The 19851-nt window shown below is 32.0% G+C and overlaps 4 protein-coding genes and 1 non-coding gene across 9 annotated transcripts; 2 read left to right on the top strand and 3 right to left on the bottom strand.

Annotated features, from left to right (window-relative positions):
- Window positions 1-936: 936 nt before the first annotated feature.
- TRNAR-UCU lies at window positions 937-1009 on the bottom strand. Its single transcript has one exon. It is a non-coding gene; the product is annotated as a tRNA-Arg (tRNA).
- A 165-nt stretch (window positions 1010-1174) lies between these two features.
- LOC106301900 (methylcrotonoyl-CoA carboxylase beta chain, mitochondrial) lies at window positions 1175-4838 on the bottom strand. The gene is made up of 9 exons (XM_013738385.1): window positions 4464-4838; window positions 4275-4394; window positions 3414-3848; window positions 2466-2556; window positions 2161-2393; window positions 1919-2083; window positions 1632-1838; window positions 1489-1545; window positions 1175-1420 (listed from the first exon to the last, which is right to left on the bottom strand). Exons 1-9 carry the CDS (start codon window positions 4707-4709, stop codon window positions 1217-1219), a joined length of 1758 nt encoding a protein of 585 aa, XP_013593839.1. The 5' UTR covers window positions 4710-4838; the 3' UTR covers window positions 1175-1216.
- A 1313-nt stretch (window positions 4839-6151) lies between these two features.
- Window positions 6152-8651, bottom strand: LOC106306984 (ABSCISIC ACID-INSENSITIVE 5-like protein 6). Of its 5 annotated transcripts, none has more exons than XM_013743803.1 (6): window positions 8540-8651; window positions 7274-8071; window positions 6887-7177; window positions 6753-6824; window positions 6646-6675; window positions 6152-6489 (listed from the first exon to the last, which is right to left on the bottom strand). In XM_013743803.1, the coding sequence occupies exons 2-6, from the start codon at window positions 8036-8038 to the stop codon at window positions 6415-6417; spliced, it is 1233 nt and encodes a 410-aa protein (XP_013599257.1). In that variant the 5' UTR covers window positions 8039-8071; window positions 8540-8651; the 3' UTR covers window positions 6152-6414. The 5 variants fall into 5 exon arrangements, with proteins under 5 accessions (XP_013599257.1, XP_013599258.1, XP_013599259.1 ...); XM_013743804.1 differs by having other exon boundaries at window positions 7274-8412; window positions 8540-8646; XM_013743805.1 differs by lacking the exon at window positions 8540-8651 and adding an exon at window positions 8374-8520.
- A 6848-nt stretch (window positions 8652-15499) lies between these two features.
- LOC106304445 lies at window positions 15500-16258 on the top strand. Its single transcript, XM_013740857.1, has 2 exons — window positions 15500-15958; window positions 16040-16258. Exons 1-2 carry the CDS (start codon window positions 15583-15585, stop codon window positions 16156-16158), a joined length of 495 nt encoding a protein of 164 aa, XP_013596311.1. The 5' UTR covers window positions 15500-15582; the 3' UTR covers window positions 16159-16258.
- Window positions 16259-17965: 1707 nt separating this feature from the next.
- Window positions 17966-19448, top strand: LOC106304664. The gene is made up of 4 exons (XM_013741059.1): window positions 17966-18247; window positions 18491-18661; window positions 18746-18956; window positions 19034-19448. Exons 1-4 carry the CDS (start codon window positions 18044-18046, stop codon window positions 19156-19158), a joined length of 711 nt encoding a protein of 236 aa, XP_013596513.1. The 5' UTR covers window positions 17966-18043; the 3' UTR covers window positions 19159-19448.
- Window positions 19449-19851: the final 403 nt, after the last annotated feature.

Below are 19851 nucleotides of genomic sequence, written 5' to 3'. Positions count from 1 at the left end.
TTTGGTGTACAAAAGAGTGAGATGAGTGATGGTATTTATAGTGAACAACAATACATAAAATAACAAAGATGGTGCTTAATTTGGTAAATGAGTGGGTGATCATAGTGTTTGATGAGTAGATGATCATAGTGCTTGAGTTGGTAAAGGAGTGGATGATCATAGTGCTTGAGTTTGGTAAAGAAGTGGATGATCATTTCATTGCTTATCTTATAACATATCTTAAATAATTTAAAATAAAAGGAGGTATATTTTCTGCATATAGTTAATTTATAAAGAAAGGAAAAAGTGGAGACTTGGTGAGCAGAGAAGAAGACCAACCCCGAGGGGAACAAAAAGGTGGATCCAACAACTATGTTTCTTCGTCTGTGTGTGTGTGTGGTAGGTGAGTATTTTTGGTGGTGGAGTTCCTTATAATCATCCTTCCTTTTATTTGTTAAAAATATTTATCAACATTACAATAACTAGGAATTGTTTATAACTTATAAGTAATGACACTTTTGGTATTGCAACCATTTGTTTGCTTAAATTTTATAATTTATAATTTACAATGGTATGGTCGAGTTGCATGATAGACACCGTGATATGTGCCTTGACGCTGACAACTGGGTTTTATCGGTTGAAACGCAACAGTTGCAAGAGTCTACGAATGCAAGGTGATTACAATTTTTAGCTTTATTAAATGATTTGTACGATTATTACAACGAATATAAATCGATGCGTTTGAAAAATATTTATAACTGGTTAATTATGAAATATTACAATAATTTAATAAACTATCAATATTAACCCATTATAACATTATAAAAAAAAATTCTAATTTCAAAATCAGATCCGTAATCCTTCCACATATTTCGTCAATATAACTCCTTTATCAAACATTCATCTATGGTAATTTTGTCAAAAAAAAGAAAAGGAAAAAAATGATTATGTAAAATACACACCCGGTGGGGATCGAACCCACAATCGTCTGATTAGAAGTCAGACGCCTTATCCATTGGGCCACGGGTGCCTTTTGATTTTCAATCCAAATAAACTTTCTTTAGTTAAATGTGAAGATTCGAACCTCAGCTGCTAATGAAACACAAAGGTCAACGTTCTGCCAACCAATAGTTGAACTTGTTTCTCCTATGTCAGCTAGTTCCTGCAGCTAATATGAAACTGTTTTTTTTTTACTTAAATCTTATTATTCGAAAATGTAAAATGTTTCAAAGTAGTTTTACATTCTAAACACACCAAAACGAGTATCTTCAAGAGGACGGTTCGAAGCAGCAGAGAGACAAAGTCCCAAAACCTTTCTTGTATCAGATGGATCAATTACTCCATCATCCCAAAGCCTCGCCGTTGAGAAGTAAGCACTTGCCTCTCTCTCGTAAGCATCCACCGTTTTCTTCTTGAACAATTCTTCCTCTTCCTCCGTCCACTGCACATCACAAAACTACATATTCATCTCCCATCAATCAATGTTGAAGAGAATGTTTTATTTATTACCTTTATTCCTTGTCTCTTCTTGGTAGCCCTTTCGATCTGACTTAAAACACCAGCCGCCTGCAAAGTTTCTCCTCCTCAAGATGATCAGATTTATAAACACATTTTTTGATTCTTTTAAAAGTTTTGGTTAGGAATGGTTTTACCTGAGGACCTCCCATGATGCCAATTCTAGCGTTTGGCCACATGAACATGAAGTCTGGACTGAACGCACGGCCACACATCGCATAGTTCCCAGCACCAAAGCTTGCACCCGTTATAATCGTTATCTTTGGTACCTTAGCACAAGAGACTGCCATCACCATTTTCGCTCCAGATTTTGCAATTCCGTTAGCCTCAGCTCTTGAACCCACCTGTGAAAACAAGAGCTAGTAAGATACACATGACACTCTTTAACATATGTTACTAACACAACAGAAACACTTTAAATTACCATAAAGCCTGTGATGTTCTGTAGGAAAACAAGAGGAATTTTACGCTGAGAACATAACTCGATGAAGTGAGCTCCTTTTAACGCAGATTCATTAAACAGTATGCCATTGTTCCCGATGATCCCCACCGTCTGACCATAGATTCTAGCGAAACCCGTCACAAGCGTCTGCACAAATACAAAGTTCCAGTGAGAAGACATAAAGTAGAAATAAAGGGTTAAGTCTCTCAAAAGCGTTTTCTCACAGTGCCGTATTGTTTCTTGAACTCATCAAACTCACTCCCATCAACAATCCGAGCAATGATAGACCGGACATCAAACTGCTGCTTGTGGTCTACTGGAGCAATGGACCTAAGCTCGGTTATGTCATAGAGCGGTTCTTTGTATTCAACGTTTTTGCTTCCTTCCTTCCCTTGTTTTGCCGCCATGTGCAGATTCTTGACAATGTTTCTTCCAATAGCGAGTCCATGCAGCTCGTCTGCAAGATTAGAGCAACTTCTTTAGTTCTAAACTCTTAAAACATGATACTACAAGAAAGAGATTTATATACCTTGAGCAAAATAATCGGAGACACCAGAGACATTACAGTGAACCGTGGCGCCTCCTAAGTCTTCAGCTGAGACTACCTCTCCTGTGGCAGCCTGTTCATACACTTTAGCTTTCACATGCTCATTAGGGGTGTTATTGGTTTATATATTTTGATTGATTTAGAAATCCATATAGTATTTATAAATCCAAGTAAAATATGCAAATCCGGAGGTTTTCCCTCGGATTTGAGTCTTTGTATTTTTAACTAAAAAATCCAAACAAATCCATTCAAATCCATTATAAAATCAAATATATTAGTAAATCCGTATGATTGAATAACACTTGATTTGATACAGAATTTATGAATCATTAAACCAATAACACATGATTTTAATACAGATTTGAAAATCATAGAACCAATAACACTAGATTTAATTCGGATTTTCAAATCCATTAAAATACAACAACCAATAACCCCAACTAAACTAACTAGGCCTGCGGTTTCGGTTTATTCGATTTTTTCGGTTTTTTAGGTTCAGGTATTTTCGGTTCGGCCACAATCCCACCGACATGAACCGAAAAATCGGTTCGGTTTGGTTTTTGGTTAATTTTGGTTTTTTCCGAAATAATCGATTTTTGGGATTTCGGTTTGATTTCAGTATAAATTTTTGAAAAAACTCGGACAGTCCCGGTTAAATTTGGTTATTATTGGTTGGTTTGGATATTTTTGTTAATCGGTTATTTTCGGTTAATTCTTGTTTTATTGGTCTTTTTCCCTTTTTTGAAAATCGATAACCGAACCAAACCGAAAACCGATTTTCTTTCAAAATTCCACTGAAGTAAAGCGAACTCAAACTGTAAACCGAACCAAAAACCAAAAAATTCGGTTCAGTTTGGCTGTTTCAGACCACATCCGCATGCCTAGAACTAACTAAGACAGAAAAGAGATTAGTTTTGGGATATGACAAACCTTCACAAGAGGAGGTCCAGCCAAAAATATGGTACCATTCCCTTTCACCATCACACTCTCATCAGCCATGGCAGGGATATAAGCACCACCGGCAGTGCACGAGCCTAAGACAATGGCGATCTGCGGAATCCCTTGTGATGACATAACAGACTCGTTGTAGAAAACCCTGCCAAAATTCTCCTTGTCAGGGAAAACCTCTGCCTGTTTCGGAAGGTAAGCGCCGCCGCTGTCAACCAGGTATATGCAAGGGAGCCTGCACCGAGCAGCAATCTCTTGTGCCCTGAGATGTTTCTTGATGGTTATGGGATAGTAAGTCCCTCCTTTTACTGTGGGATCGTTTGCCATGAACATACAAAGATGGCCATGGATTGGTCCTATCCCTGTGATGATTCCACCTGAAGGTAATGGTTCCTCGTACAGTTCATGTCCTGCAAGCTTCAAAGCATATATCCAGTAAGCAAAGACATCAAACAAGTTTTTATTACTTGTAAAAATTCTCCAATCTTCTTTTGTTTTCCTAACCGAATAAACCAGCTAGAGCGTTTAAACACACAAATGCTAAATCTGTTTCCAGTGGGACGCAATCAATAAAGCTCTGCAACTATATTCTAGGGGTTCGACGAGCTATTTTTCCACGATAACATCAGATACCTCCCAAACTAGGACCGTATAGTGAACTTTCAATCTGTGGGATAAGATTTTGAACTTTATATATAAAGAATGCTGTCTGGGAAACATCTAATGATGTATGAGACCCTATTCTAGGAGAAACACTCATGACTCAACAATACTCTCATCTTAGACTCTTGTCTCATTCAGCATTAATCAGCAATCAACTCAAGATTTTTCTCTGATGCAAACCTGAGAGAGCTCCAAGAAAGAAGAACCAGGATCAAGAAGCTTATCAATCCTTTCTCTAGGCAAAAGCTTGTTTCTACTTCTGTTCCTCTTCACCGCCTCCTCTCCACCTCCAGCCAATACCTACAAAAACTCCACCGAGAAACACACATACATATCATCATTCGATAGATAGATAAGCTCATTGTTAACCTTTGTGATGTGGGAGCGAAGCTCGGATAAGATCCCTTCCATGGCGATAGAGTTGCTAGAAAAAGCCTCAGACTTTCTGTCAACTCCGTCCGGGAGAACGCCAACGCAGAAACCCTTTTGTAGTAGTCCCCGGAAAACCCGAAAAGGATCGGGCTTTGAATCGGTTCCGGGTCGTATCCTCCATTGATTAACACTAGTAAGCTCTCCAGAAGCTGAAACTGCCCTTCTCCCCAAAAGCCTCAACATTTTCGTCCTCTCAAAACCGATCTCACTTCAGACGCAGTGAAAGCTAACGACCTGTGATGTCTGAGTACTTTATTGCACAAGTCACTTTGATCTGAGTGTCGCGTGGGACAGATTCACTAGTGGAAAGGAATAAAAACTGAATCTTTATCCAATCAAACAAGCCAACAAATACAACGATACGGCCGCGTTTTGGTCTCGGCGTCTTTGCTTTCTTCGAGAAGTGTAGAGTTTAGTAGATAACTAGGTTAAGATCCGCGCCTTGAATAATTAAAAATTAAAAATTATTTTTAAGTATTATATATTTTTATATATTATGAATTAATAATTATATATTGAATAATTAAAAATTTAGTAACTATTACGTATATAATTAAATTGGTACAAATACTTAAATAAATTTTATTAATCCACACAAACACTTTTTTCTATTTTATATGGTATAAAATTAAGTTTAAATGATATTAACATAGATATATAATACATTTTTAATATTGACATTTGTTAAAAAATATTTTATACTCATATTATTTTTGATCGTTTGTATTTCTTTATAACAAATTTTTTTAATCAATGATAACAATAAAAAATTTGTGGGAAGTTTAATAGTTTTAGTTATTTATAATTTTAAAAGCATTCAATGCAAAGTTTAAAATCTAAATATTAAGTTGTCAATAATTGTTCAAAATGTTTATCAAAAAAATTCAAAGCAAATTCAAAATTAAAATACTTATGTATTTTATATGGTATGCAATTTTTTTTTTAAATATTAATATACATATATATATAATATTTATTAAATGAGACTTCCTGCTTATGTAATTTCGTAATCATTTGTATCTTGTTATAACATAAATTTTAAACCATGGATCACAAAAATTTCAATGTGAGATTTTTAACAACTTTAGTCATTTATATTCGTTTTTAAAAATTCAAAATATAACATATACGAAAAAATCTAAATTTTTACTATATAGTTAATGTGGTTGTTTAATTTATTTTAATAAGTTAAAATAATAAAAAAATGATAGAGAATAGACTAATTTTTATCAAATCTTTATTATTCAAAATCATTAATTGTCATATATATTTTAGTCACATTAGGTAATTCTGTGATTTTTATTTAATGAAACAATGAAGAACATTTATGATTAATTTATGGTTAGTTTAATAAAAATCTTATTATATATTTATATGGACCAACACATTTTTCTAAGGATACTAAAAATGATTGTGGTGGTGACATGTGGCTACAAAAATATGTTGTAATGCTTCTCTTTTAATATATAGGGGATACGCTCTCCAGGGTGTACGTGTATCTACAAGAAATTTTGTATTCCCAGTTGGAGATTACAACAAGATTGATTCTAAACTTGATGTTTCCAACTGTTTGTTGATTTGGTCCCCAAGTTAGTTATTAGTCGTTGAGGTCCAAGCAAGTAATATATGTTACAAGATAAATCCACTCTAGTTAAGCCACAAAAGTGTTCAAGACATTGACACGTCCAATAAAGCAACATCAAGATCCATTACATCAGGAAAACAAAAAAAACAAAAAATGCTACAAGAAAAGTGAACAAAAGAGTGTTATTCATCTGTCTCTGTCACATAGGCCTAAGTTACATACAAAGCTTAGCTTCTACATTCTGTGTTGTTCTATAACTTCTGCTCTTTGTTGAGTTTCCTTGGGCGCGCCTTCATAACCTCTCTACCAAGGACCTGTCGATGTCCTTCGCAAGCATTGCCTTTTGCATCCCCATGGCTGGTGCATTGGCTCCAGAAGCTGCAACAACAAAATGAGCCAGTTTCTGTTAAATTATCAAAACTTTTGTGGGATTATTAGTCTTGCACATTGTACTTAATGTAAAGATGTGTTGTTATATATTTAACTTCATTATGTTGCTTACAGCATTAGACTCAAGAATAGAAGAGACAGTACCTGTTTTTTCTGCTTTTCAATGATTTCAACCTGCATAAACATTTGATCAACTAGTCAGAATCTCAAGTAAAATATAAATCTCAAAGAGAGGAAGAAGAGGGGCACACTTGTTTCCTATGCAACTCTTCATTCATCTCTTTAAGTTGTGCAACTTTTGCCTCCAACTCCAACGTATAAGCCTGAAATGAAAAAAAAGTAAATAACTATACCAACAGTGGTTTTAAAGTAAATGGGCACTCACTTGCTTGCGAGCGCGGGATCTTGCAGCTGACTCCCTATTCTTAATCATCCTTTTTTGCCTCCTCTCAATCACTTTCTCCAGGACTGCGCCTGTTTTTCTTGCTCGACCAAACATGTAAGGAACAGGTGGTGAGAGAGATGCATCCATGTTGCTCTTTGGAGTCAGATCAGGTGACATCTGGCTTCCAGGAGATACTTCCCCAACCGTAACTCCTGTTTTAAAATCAACAGCTTGAAGATTATTGTTGTTCATAGGCCGAACTCCAAGGATTGAAGGCTTCACTTCCTGGTTCTACAAAAGAAAAAAGCAAAAGAAGATCATTGTCAATTAACTAAAGCATAATCCTGAAAACTACTATCTAACATGTATCTTCAGGTTCTTAGTCACCTGTGTTGGAGGTTGAGAACGGTTGTCCAAACCAACAGTGTTAGAAAAGGCCACAGTCGTCTGTTTGGGAAAAGGTTCAACCTGCTTGGGTATCAGTTGCTGCCGCTGCTGCATCTGCAGAGGCTGAGTTTGAATTTTCAGCATATCCGGTCTCACTGTGACTCCATAAGGCTGGTTAGGACCAAACTCATTAGGAGCTGAACCTAGACCTGCATTACTGCCAAATCCATAGAACCCACCATTGAAGTTATCAAGCCTCTCCACATGTTGTTGAGGCTCTTCCCTAACCACACCCGCCTTGAGCAAGAACTCCTCCAAAGTCATCTCTCCCAACGTTTGCTGCCTCTGAGGAACTCCACTTGCTCCAGTGTCATCCTCCTCCTTCAGCAGCTCCTTCCAGACATCATCAACCCTTTTCTGACTAATCGTACGAGGCAAGGCAATTGACCCTTGTCTCTGCAAACCACAACCACCAACTTCTCCTCCCACACCAACAGACAAACCTCCACCGCTGTTCATAACAGTGTTGTTGGCCATCATTGAGTGGCTTTCCTCAGCAGTCCATATGTTCTTCAAGAGCTCGTCCATGTTCATGGACCCAAAATCCTTCCCAATCCCACCACCCCATGAGTTCTGAAACTCATCAAAGGTTAACGAGAACACCGAGTTCTGCCTCGTCAAAGGAAGACCACTCCCCAAAGCTGGCTGCTTTGCGTTGATAACCTCATCTCTCACAACATCAACAAAGTTCATCCGAGACCCCATCTCTTGCTTTTCTTCTCAAATCAAGTTATGAACCTTTCAAGTAAACAAACAAACAAATAGAAGTTATGGTATAATCATACATCCATTACATAGAAATAAATGTTGATCACATTCAGACAGTTAGAAACAGAGGAAAAATCTAAAATCACTGATAAAGTATCAATCTTTAGAATAAACAGCAGTTGCATCCAAACCCAGAAGAGTGAAACAAACAAAAAAAAAATCAGATCTTTAATCAATCCGACGCTAGATTTTCCATCATCACACGGGAGAAGCAGAGCAAATAGTGAAAACAGGGGAGTCTCAAAAGAATGATCCAAAACACCCAATCATACTCAGCGGGAAAATTCATGATTCTGATCCAATCAATGAATCTGAACAAGAAACCAATCAGTGATAGGGAGTACAAATTCGATACATCAAACCAAAAATGAATTAAAATGGTTAAAAACAACGAAGCAGCTCAGTCACACAAACTCACAAAACATTTATTTTGCTTACCTTGAAATTTTTAATTTTTATCTTACTTTCACTATTTCCTTTTTGAGAAAGGAAAAGACCTGAAAGGATCAAAGAGAGAGATGGTAGAGAGGGGAGAGAAGGACAAGTGTCCCAGGCGTGACACTCGTCGCTATATAAAGGCGGTCTTGCTTGTTTGGACTCTCGGGTTATTTTATTCTCGATGAGGTTTTAAATATCTAATGCCCTCTCTCTGACGTCAGATCGTGCGTGGGGCTAATTTATTGGGCAACGTTGTCCAATGAGAAACGCTGCTTTTCTCAAATAATTAGCGATTCCAACGAATGATAGTTTGCAAAGTGTAAAGATACTGGCCGTTAGATTTGCACCTACTAGTGATCTAAAATTCGCTAAGCGGTTTAGGGGCGCTTTACTGAGGACTAGCGATTAGGCGGATTATTCGCGGCCTAAGCAAGGCCTAGACGTTAGTAAGTTATTAATTTATTTTATTTATATTATACATTTATATGACATATTTTAGTTTTTAAGTTCAATTATAACATTATTATGAAGAATTATGAAAATTAGACATACAAAACATAAGAAATTAGACAAATTTGTAGATTTATAATAATATAAGATATGAATTTGTTGCGTTGCGACGGATTTTGTTTAATGTTTTAATTTAACAAAAACCATAAAATAATAAATCATTTTATTATAGTATTATGATTGTTTTTTGCATATATTGTTGAGATTTATTTTATAATTAAAATTTGTTTTCACACATAAGTTCAAGTTAATATTTGTAGTTTATAATCATAGTGCATAGATGAGTTGTTATAAACTTTATACTAAGAATTAGAGAAAATACTATATATAAACATTTAAACTGAACACAATCCAAAATAGAAAATGAAAAGTAAAAAAAAATGAAAGTTAAATACACCAAACGAATCAATGACAACATTATACATGTTCTTATGTACTAATTTAAGATTTTATTAAATAACTCTTAAAAATTTTATTTTCCTAGGAATTTTTTAAAAAGGAAAAGATTATATTTTATAAATCTCCTTTTTATTTACAATTAAAAAATAAAAAATAATATTAGATACTCTTTTACAATTTTTGTTTAAGATTTTAGAAAAGTTAAATTACTGTCATATAACCTATTACAATTTTCTTATCGTTAGAATTTCAGAAAAAAATATATTGCTATCAGATAAATATTTTTAGTTATTAACAAATATTTTTAAAATTGCTATTTTTACAATTCGTATCAATATTAATTTTGCACTTCTTTTGTTAATTAAATAATTTTTAGTATCATTTTCATCATCAAACATTCTCTTAAAAATAATATCAAATAAAATTTTAAAATTCTCTTTTGGTTAGGACTTAAAAATATTATACAAATTTTGTTTGTTTTGGAATTTTCTTATAAAAAAAGAAAACAACTATCAAATATTCTTTTACAGTTTTGTAAGATTTTACAAAAGAAAATTAATATTATATAATCTTTTAAAATTATATTTTGTCAAAGATTTTAAAAAATAAAATTTATATCTATCAAATAACTATTTCCAGTTAATATTAACTATTTTTAAACGTTGCAATTTTAAAAATTCATTTTTTCAATTTTTCTTGTTAATTGAATAATTGCTACTATCATGTTTATCAATAAATTTTTGAAGTAAAAATTACTATTAAATAAAATTTTACAATTCTCTCTATTCACTATTTAAAAAAAAAAGAAATTTTGTTAATGGAAAAGAAGAAATTATTTTTCACATAATATAAGTTTTTATTGACACATTCACAATCTATTTTTTTAATTGACGCCTATCACAATCATATCAGGTGAAATATTTGAAGTTAATTTTGGTTCATATAGTTTAACACAAATTATTAAAAAGTAAAGTTAGTTAATTATATGAAAAATAAGATTACTTTTACTTTTTTATTTTATTTAGACTTTTAAAAAAAAAAAATTTATTTTAGTTTTTTAGTTTTTTATACAACTATTTTATTTTTAAAAGAAAAATTCTGTTAAATTATTTATATATTTTGTCTTATACGTACAAACACATATTTATCATATTCACACATACTCATGTACGACAATAACATCAAAATTAAAAGTTATACTAGCATCATAAGATGTAATAAGGATAATAAAAAATTGAGTTGTATCAAGAAATTAAAAGTAAATACTCAGGCAATACTTTTGATATAAATACTATTGTGTTTTATAAAAATAATACGTGGATAATAAAAAGTTGAGTCGTATCAAAAAAATAAAAGTAAATACTCATGTAATATTTTTGATGTAAATACTATCATGTTTTGTAAAAATAATATGTGGAAGCTTAAACCTAAATATATATGTAAAATATTTGTAGCTATTTTTGTCATAATTTTTTAACATACAATTATCTATTAAAAAGGAAATTATTTACTTATAAAAAATAATAAGATTACTTTTACAATTTTCTTTTAATTATGCTTTTAAAAAAGTAATATTATTTAATTTAAAGTTAGTTTTTCTTCATGTTTTTATTAAATAACTTATTGTACTTGTAGGATTTTATAATTTGTTTTTGTTTAACATTTTTTTCTGAAAAGTTAATGTTTATCTTTTATAATTCTCTATCTTTAATATCTTTTAAAACAAACATTATAATGAAAAATAGTAATAATAGTAATAATAGTAGTAAAATAATAATAAGACTATTAAATAATATATATAATTAACTTTTAAGAAAAATCGTTTTTATTATTTTAGTATATATATATTTTTATTATGATATAGTTTAACACATATCACATTTTTAAATATATAACTACCCTGTGTCATAATCATGTTAATTAGCAATTTTGAAGAACCAAGCTCAATATAATCTTTTATAATTATATTTGTAATAAAAATTTATAAAAAAAAATATATTAAATAAATTGTTTTGAAATCTATTTTTTAGGATTTTGAAAAAGGAAAATTTCTAAAAAAAATTATTACTAAATATTTTTTTTTAAATCGTTTTTACTATTAAACAATTTTTAAAAGTAGTTTTTAAAAAATTTGTTTTTATTATCTTATTATATATATTTTTAATCATTATATATTTAAACACATGACACAATATTAGAAGGAAAATTATTATCAAATAATCTTTTGCAATTATCTTTTGATTAGAATTTTAAAGAAGTAAAATTACTATTAAATAATATATATAATTAAAATTTAATTAAATTCGTTTTTGTTAATATCTTAGTATATATATTTTTAATTATGAGATAGATTAACACATGTCACAATCTTAAATATATAATTGCTATGTGTCGCGATCATGTTAATTTGCAATTTTGAAGAACCAAAATTTATACAATAAGATATTATGTATATTTTTAATCATTATATATCACAATATTAGAAGGAAAATTATTATTAAATAATATTTTGCAATTATCTTTTGATTAAGATTTTTTTTAAAATTACTATTAAATATAATAAAAAAATTAGTAAAATACGTTTTTGTTAATATCTTAGTATATATATTTTTAACTATGAAATAGATTAATACATGTCACAATCTTAAATATATAATTGTCATGTGTCGCGATCATGTTAATTAGCAACTTTGAAGAACCAAGTTTTATATAATAAGATTATTGCTTAATTTCACATATTTAGGCAAATTTAAATCGATTTAAACCGATTTTAATTGATTTAAGATTGGTTAAACCAATTTGAATCATATAAATCGGATTTTAATAAAATCATTTGGGATAGGACCGAGTTGCCGCCTAGACCGAATTTTAGAACATTGCGTGTGGTGTGGACATCTACACGTGGCGCACTCTGCGCCCTTATAAAAAATTAAATTGAACCAACAAATATTATAATCCTTAGTATTGATCTTCACATGTGATGTGATATTCACTTTGATTTATTTTATTGTAATGTTTGGATTCTGATCTTTGATTCGGTATAATTCAAGTGCCTCTTAGAGACTCCCATATGTTGTGGAAGCCCCCTTCGTCTAGTGGTTTGACCAATGATTCATTAATGCTTCTACACCAGAAGATCTGAGTTTCAATTTCTGGAGAAAACAGAACTAAACAAATTAAAGGAGAAAAAACTTACAAGAGATCTACAACATGGCTCAAGGAATACCGTCAAGCGTGGATCCGATAGGACGGTTCAGGTGATGCAGTCATGCGTGAATCCTCATACGGCAGATAGAATTGTCGGCTGTAAAATCGTCTGTAATATTTCTCATAGTTGTAATAGCATAATTATCCAGCGTTAAAAAAAAAAAAAAACTCTCATCTTTTATTTCTATTTTCAATCATATTTTAATGGTTTTCTGAAAGAATCTACTGGATTAGGAAAGTCTACTCTCATTAACTTATAAAAAAATGGAACCGTGAGCTTATAGAATTCACATGGGACATGTTCTTTCCTGTCTTAGACTTAATTAATTTTAAAAATCTATTTCATGACGCCTATATGTTTTCTTATTGTTTTATTTTGCGTCCAAAACTTAAAGTTGATAAGAGTAGTTGAACTCTTTAGAAAGATGTCTATCCATTGGAGATCTCTGCATTAGAAAAATAAATTATTGTTGGGAGAAAGCTTTGAGGTATAGCAAGATATAAACTATTACGGATTCCTCAAAATAAAGTATATTTTCTTAGCAAATGCAAATGCATATGAAGTGAATAGCTCGAAGGTTTTGCACTCTTACACGCAATCCAATCATGTTGGCCAGAGATCTTTGATTAGGATTAGGACTGGGCACAGGACAAGTACTCAGAATTTTTCCTATACTTGTAACTCGACTTACCCCGATCGAGTATTAAAAAAATTGCCTTGTACTTGCACTTGCTAATAGCAAGCACTTGATTAAGCAAGTACTCGTTCATATATGAGATACTTGCAAGTAACTTGATGTATGGTACTTGTTTATCTAAAATATTTTTTTTTTGTATTTGAACATTTAAAATATAAATTCCATTTCAATGATTTTAAAATTAGGTGATTTTCTTTATTTATAACAAAAAAAAATTGTTTTTTATGTCACGACCGATGTGAGATAATATAGCGTAAAATTTGATTGAAGAAAATAAAGAATTATTTGATTCCACATGTTTGATATATTATATAAGTATTAAACTAACTGAAATAACAATGTAAATGTTATAAAATATTTTGAAAGTCAAGTAACGGGGCAAAACGAGTCAAGTAGCTAAAATAAATTTAAGATTTGTTACTTGGTTTGGACTTGCAAGTAATCAAATTTCCTAACTTGTTACTTACCTTGCTTATGACAAGTACTTGTATTTACGGGGTAAATACGGGACGGGTAACGAGTTTAAGGTGGGTAACGGGTATTTGTGCCCAACCCTAAGTCAGATTATAAGCTCGATAAAAGATACTTAAGCTAAAAATAGCTTCAATTAAACCTGTGTGTTTCCTCTTTATATTATTGAGGGTGATAGTCTTAGGTTGTGGGCCTTATATGGGGTCTAAATTAAGCTGTAGTACTCGCAGGCTTTAAAAGTTCCAAAACTTAGTAGGGGAGATATGATTCATTTATATACGATTACACATGGACTGGACTCCGAACTATTTATTTCCAACAAACTAATTGGTATGTATGTTTAATCTGGTGACCTTATAGCATCTTTATCCCTGGTCTTTAAGAGAGGTTTTAACAAAAAAAAGTCGGTGTGGACCTCACAAAACAACAAAAAACGTTGCCAAAAATCACGAAATAAGGAACGACTCTTGCACTGTTCGCAGACCCCACTGACACGTGGCGGCCCACGATTGATTCGATTTTAAACTTTTTTTTTAAAACAAGAAAAAAAAAATTTAAAATGGGGTTTTAGAGATAAAGATGCTCTTAAAGGTTGTCAAATGTATTACATTTTACTGCCAAACATGTATGACATCTCAAAACCGATGAGACAATATTCAATCAAACCGGAATTTTGAACTCCGAATTTGAACCGGTTTATATGGTTTAGGGACATTGGGTGGGAAAAAGATTCCAAGTTTGCTTACGAAGTTTAAAGTCTCAACAAAGAAAGCTTCTTTAGTTCGGCCATGACACAGCCTGTCTTAGTCATGTGGACAGCTTAAGATTACTTTAGCAGAAAGTCAGTCGCAAAGGACAGGAGATGACAATGCGATATGTATGAACAGTTTCAATCCTTGAATCCTCAATTTTTGGTTTATATTATTAATTTTCAACAGAAAAGAAGGCTTTTCCCCCTCTTTTGTTAACAACTTTTGTTAAGATAATTTATTACGTTTAATTCATTTGTCCGAGGTAATTATTACCATTAACACACGTCACAGACCTCATAATTAAATGGTTTTATCTAAGTTCTAATCGAATTTCTTATTAAAATAAAATAACTTTTTTAAAAACAACTTATTTAGAGTACAAAATGAATATGACAACAGCAAATCCCCATAACCATATTATTCTGTTTGTCAGAATTAAAATTTACCAGCAGTGGACCGGATCCAGTGACCCAACTGGCCACCTTTTGTAATTCCTGCTTCTGCTACCGTCAACGATTCTCATTCTATTATTGGAATATACTATGTCTGAAGTTTCCGAATAGTCCCTTGACTATTTTATTTCCATGCAACTTTACAATGACATGGTGACTTATTAAAAGTAGAATTACAAATGAATAAACACTTTATTTTGAAAAATATATATCTTCGGTGGTTGGCCAAAACAATAATGTTTTCACCTCATATTTTGGAGGTTAAGATCCATAGTATATGATTATTTTTAACAAATAATTGGAGTTTAAGAAAGAAAAAGTTTTCAGAGATATATGGAAGTATATAGTATAAACTATAAAGTTAGGGGGGTAGATTTACAATTTCATAATAAAGTAACTTTCCGTTTATACACATAGTTAAATATGGAAGTATACTAAAAGTTAGTATATATAGAAAGAAGTGCTCCGCACGCGGTTTTGCGTATGTAATAAAAACACAGAGAGGAGGGAATAGCGCCCCAAAAACACAAACAAAAAACCTAGCCGCTTCCAAAATGTCGAAACGCAACGCATCGCTGTCGCAACCGCCGCCTAGACCGCTGATAAAGCAGCACTCGTGGTCCCCGGACGCCGATCGGGAAGAGGCTTGGCTCAGGAAGAAAGGCAAACGGCCATCGGGTCGTCTCGGTCGTAGCAAGAGCGTGACGGACGAAGATCTGGAAGAGCTAAAGGGATGCATCGAGCTCGGGTTCGGATTCGAGCCTGATTCGCCGGAGCTGGATCCGAGGCTGTCTGAAACTCTGCCAGCTCTGGGGCTGTACTGCGCTGTTAATAAACAGTATAGGAGTGGGTTGTCAAGGACTTCGTCTCTTTCGTCGGTTGCGTCGGAAGGTGAAGTGAGTAATTCAAGCACGACGATCGTTGACCAAGGTATGTCTTAAACACTTTTTTTTAATTGTTTCGTAAATTTATGTGTGTTTTTTGATCTGACGGTGGGGGATTTTTGAGAAGGTGATGATCCGGAGACGATGAAGCTGAGGTTGAAGCAATGGGCTCAGGTGGTTGCTTGTTCGGTGCGACAATTCTCCGGCGAACCAAATTCGACGTTGAATAATAATAATAATGATTAATGATTAATATTTTTGAGGAATTATTGTTTGTTTGTTCTGATGTGATTGTACAAAGGAATGACAGTTTTGATAAAAATAGCTGTGACTTTTTTTTTAGAAATTTGATTTTAGACTTTAACCAAAACTTTCATTTCAAATGTTTTCAGTTCTATCTTTTTTTTTAACTTTTAGTAAATCATTCTTTGGTTTTCTTTGTATTTGGGGAATTAGTTGGTTGAAATAAATTGTTTTGCATCTTCTTCTTTTCGTCTCTCTCAACTCTCGATTATATGAACCAAATCCTTAGAGACATGTAATTGGCTAACCATCAGAATTTTATTTTTGGTAGTGATTAGATTTTGATGTCATTGATATCTTTGCTGTTAAATACGGCTGTGTATTTAACAAACTTAGGGGTTATAGGTCCACATTTTAGTGTAGGCTTTGATACAATGTAGACTTGATGAAAATTTTGAAATATTCTAGGAGAGATTTATACATAGTTAAGAGTCTTTGATAAGAAAAACCCCAATAATTACAAAGAAAGATGTTAAAAACAGATTGATCTGGCCCGTTAATATGTAACCCGTTTAGGCCCAAGTATATTCATGAACAGATTTAGATATTTAGCCATAACAATGTTGTATGGTTGACAAAAAAAAGGCATAACAATGTTGTACTTGTACAACAACCGTTGTAATAAAAAGGAGAGGTGACTCGCGAGATATTTAAACAAAAGGACAGATATTTCTTACCGGATAGTTTGGTTGACTCGCGAGATATTTAAACAAAAGGACAGATATTTTTTTGCTTGGTAATGAGCAGATATTTTTGGACGCAGCTACTACCCACGTCAGCAAGGATCTAAAAATATCCATTCGCCAAACCAGTGGCTAATTTTTAATTAATATCCCCAGATTTATCTCATTATCCGAAATTCAAACTATATATCTCCAGTACTATATTTGTAAAGTGATTTTGCCAGATATTCTTTCTACAATCAATGTCACAAAACAAATATAACATGCTACTGAAATTAAAAACATGTTTTATAGCTTAATATGACATGAACAATTGCATTTAATGTTAATTTATATTTTTGGTAAATTTTTTAAAATAATAACTCATATATTACATTTAATGTCAATTTATATTTTTGGAAATATTTTTAGAATATAGGAATAACTCATAAATCATTATTAAAATAAATATATTCAAATATGGCATTATAAATTTTGAAATATAATTTAATTATATATTTTTATATTACATAATTTTATTAATAAAATTTTCAAAAATGTATACAACTCTTTTAGAAAATTATAAAAATTTGATTATAAAAATTTAATCGTAAAATTATTATTTTCTTATATATATCTATAAATTTTATAAATATTATTTAATTTTAATTTTTGGTAATTATGCAATTTTTACAAATTTATGTAATATATTTAATTAGAATAAATAGATAGAAAAATTTATCTAAGATTATAATTTCAAATATATACATGCATATTCTTAAATATAATTTTTATGTTTAATTAAATCAAAATTATATTAAAATATTGATACAAAAAGAAAATTTACAATATTAATAAAATTTTATTTTAAAATATAATTTCTATTTATCTATTAAAAAAATTTCATCAGACACCAAGTTTTAATGATAGTTGTTACAAATAAACTTAACCGTCTCTAGAATAATTCATTAGAGATGTGAACAAAATATCAAAAACAGAGACAACCTCCTCTACTTGATCTCCCAAATAAAAATCCTAGTGATATTTGTCCGAGATATTTATCGTCGGCAGTGACATGGCAATAGTCAAACACATGTAAAAAGCGACGCCACGTGGATCTTTATTCTTTATACTCTTCTCTTTTCATCTCTTCGTTCTTCTCTCTTATGAACACATTTTCTTCCTTAAGAGACGTAGATATTTTTGGGTTGTTGTTATTGTTGTGTGGAGAGCATTGGAGGAGAAGAACGATGGAGAATGGTTCAGAGGTTAATATTGTTTATCTGGAGATGGATCGCGATGCGGAGGCGTCGGCTGAATCTCATAGCGAGTCGTCGACTCTATCAAACTCGCTCGAGTCCGTTCTTACGGTAAAAGCAAATCTTCCGCTTGTTTATTATTAGCCTTTGTTTATAAACGTGGGAGGAATCTTCAAATCTGATGGCTAACAAACATTATTATCAGATGATGCAATGAGATGCTGATTTTGTGATCTGTATAACTAATCAGAGTTTGTGTGTTTAGTGGTTGTAAACCTGAGAATATGTAATGGCTTAATTTTATTTAACAAGTTATGATTCTGATCAGTATCGTTTCTTGCGAAACTATTTCAGCGGAATGAATGTGGTGGTGTCTGGACGAACGAGAAACACAACTCGTATCTTGATTCTTTGGAGAACTCATTTGTGAGGCAGCTGTATTCCTTACTAGGAAGAGAGGAGGAGACTCGGAGAACGTCTAGAACTCGTCATGTGCAGTCTAACTCTCACGTTTCCACTGATCAGGTTCGGTTTCTCTTCTGACAACATTTGTTTTTGTAATCCTCTTAGTGAAACTTACCGACATTCTTTTTTTTTTTTTTTTTGCAGTTTACGGTACTACAAAATGGTTGCCGGCAGAAGGTTAACTTTGGAAAGAAACGAGCTTATTTAGAGATGTCATCCGAGTATGCCATTGGGACTACTGATCAAGGAAACGTATTGTGCAAGGAAGAAATCAAAAACTCCGGTGATAAGGCTTTTACTAGAACAGCTATGAGAAATTCTTTGGGGCATGAGTATCCAGCTCAATGCACTGCAGGTAACATTTTGTTTATCCTTGTTTAAAAAATTGAACTCTCTCGCCTTTATCGTTATATTTTCTTCTTGTAACTGCAGAGGTGTCAGGGCAGAATTTCAGAGAAGAAGTAGAAGAGAGGGGATGCAATTCAGGGGTGTCCAGGAAACGCAGAAGAGAAGCTAACTACGATGAGACTTCATTGAATGATCAGGTGGTGCCTTAAGGATGGTGAAGCTCCAGAATGTGGAACGATTCAAAGCAAAATAGGAAGTGAAGTGGAGAATGAATGTGAGAGAGTTTTGCTTGTCCTATAGAATGAGGCTGAAGAGAGCCTTATAGAGGCAGAGGCATTGAATGGGATGAAATTAGGATTGGTTTTTGTTTTGTTAATTTTTGTCTATGTAGCCTGATCGTCATTTCTTTCATAGCTTTTCAATCCCCTTATATATTATTTGTGAAACATTACAACTTCTTTTTGTAGCCATATGTCATCACTAGGATGATTCTTAAAATTATTAGAGAAATAGGTTGGTCCATCTAATTATATAATAAGATTTTTATTAAACTAACCATAAATTCATTATTAATGTCATTTATTATTTCCTTAAATAAAGATTACGGAATTGCCTAATGTGGGTAAAGTATATATGACAATTAATGATTTTGAATAATAAAGATCTGATAAAAAAATGTATCTTCAATCAAATTTGTTTAATTTAAAACTATTAAAATAATTTTTAAAAAAACACAATAACCATATTATAAAAATTTAGATTTTTCTGTATATTTTATATTTTGAATTTTAAAAAATGACTATAAATTACTAAAACTGTTAAAAGTCTCACATTCAAATTTTGCGATCCATGGTTTAAATTTTTTGTTATGACAAAATACAAATGATTACAAAATCATATAA

This window comes from Brassica oleracea, chromosome C7 (assembly GCF_000695525.1).
Source record: "Brassica oleracea var. oleracea cultivar TO1000 chromosome C7, BOL, whole genome shotgun sequence".
NCBI lineage: Eukaryota > Viridiplantae > Streptophyta > Magnoliopsida > Brassicales > Brassicaceae > Brassica > Brassica oleracea.
This window is presented reverse-complemented; position numbering and strand designations above follow the sequence as displayed.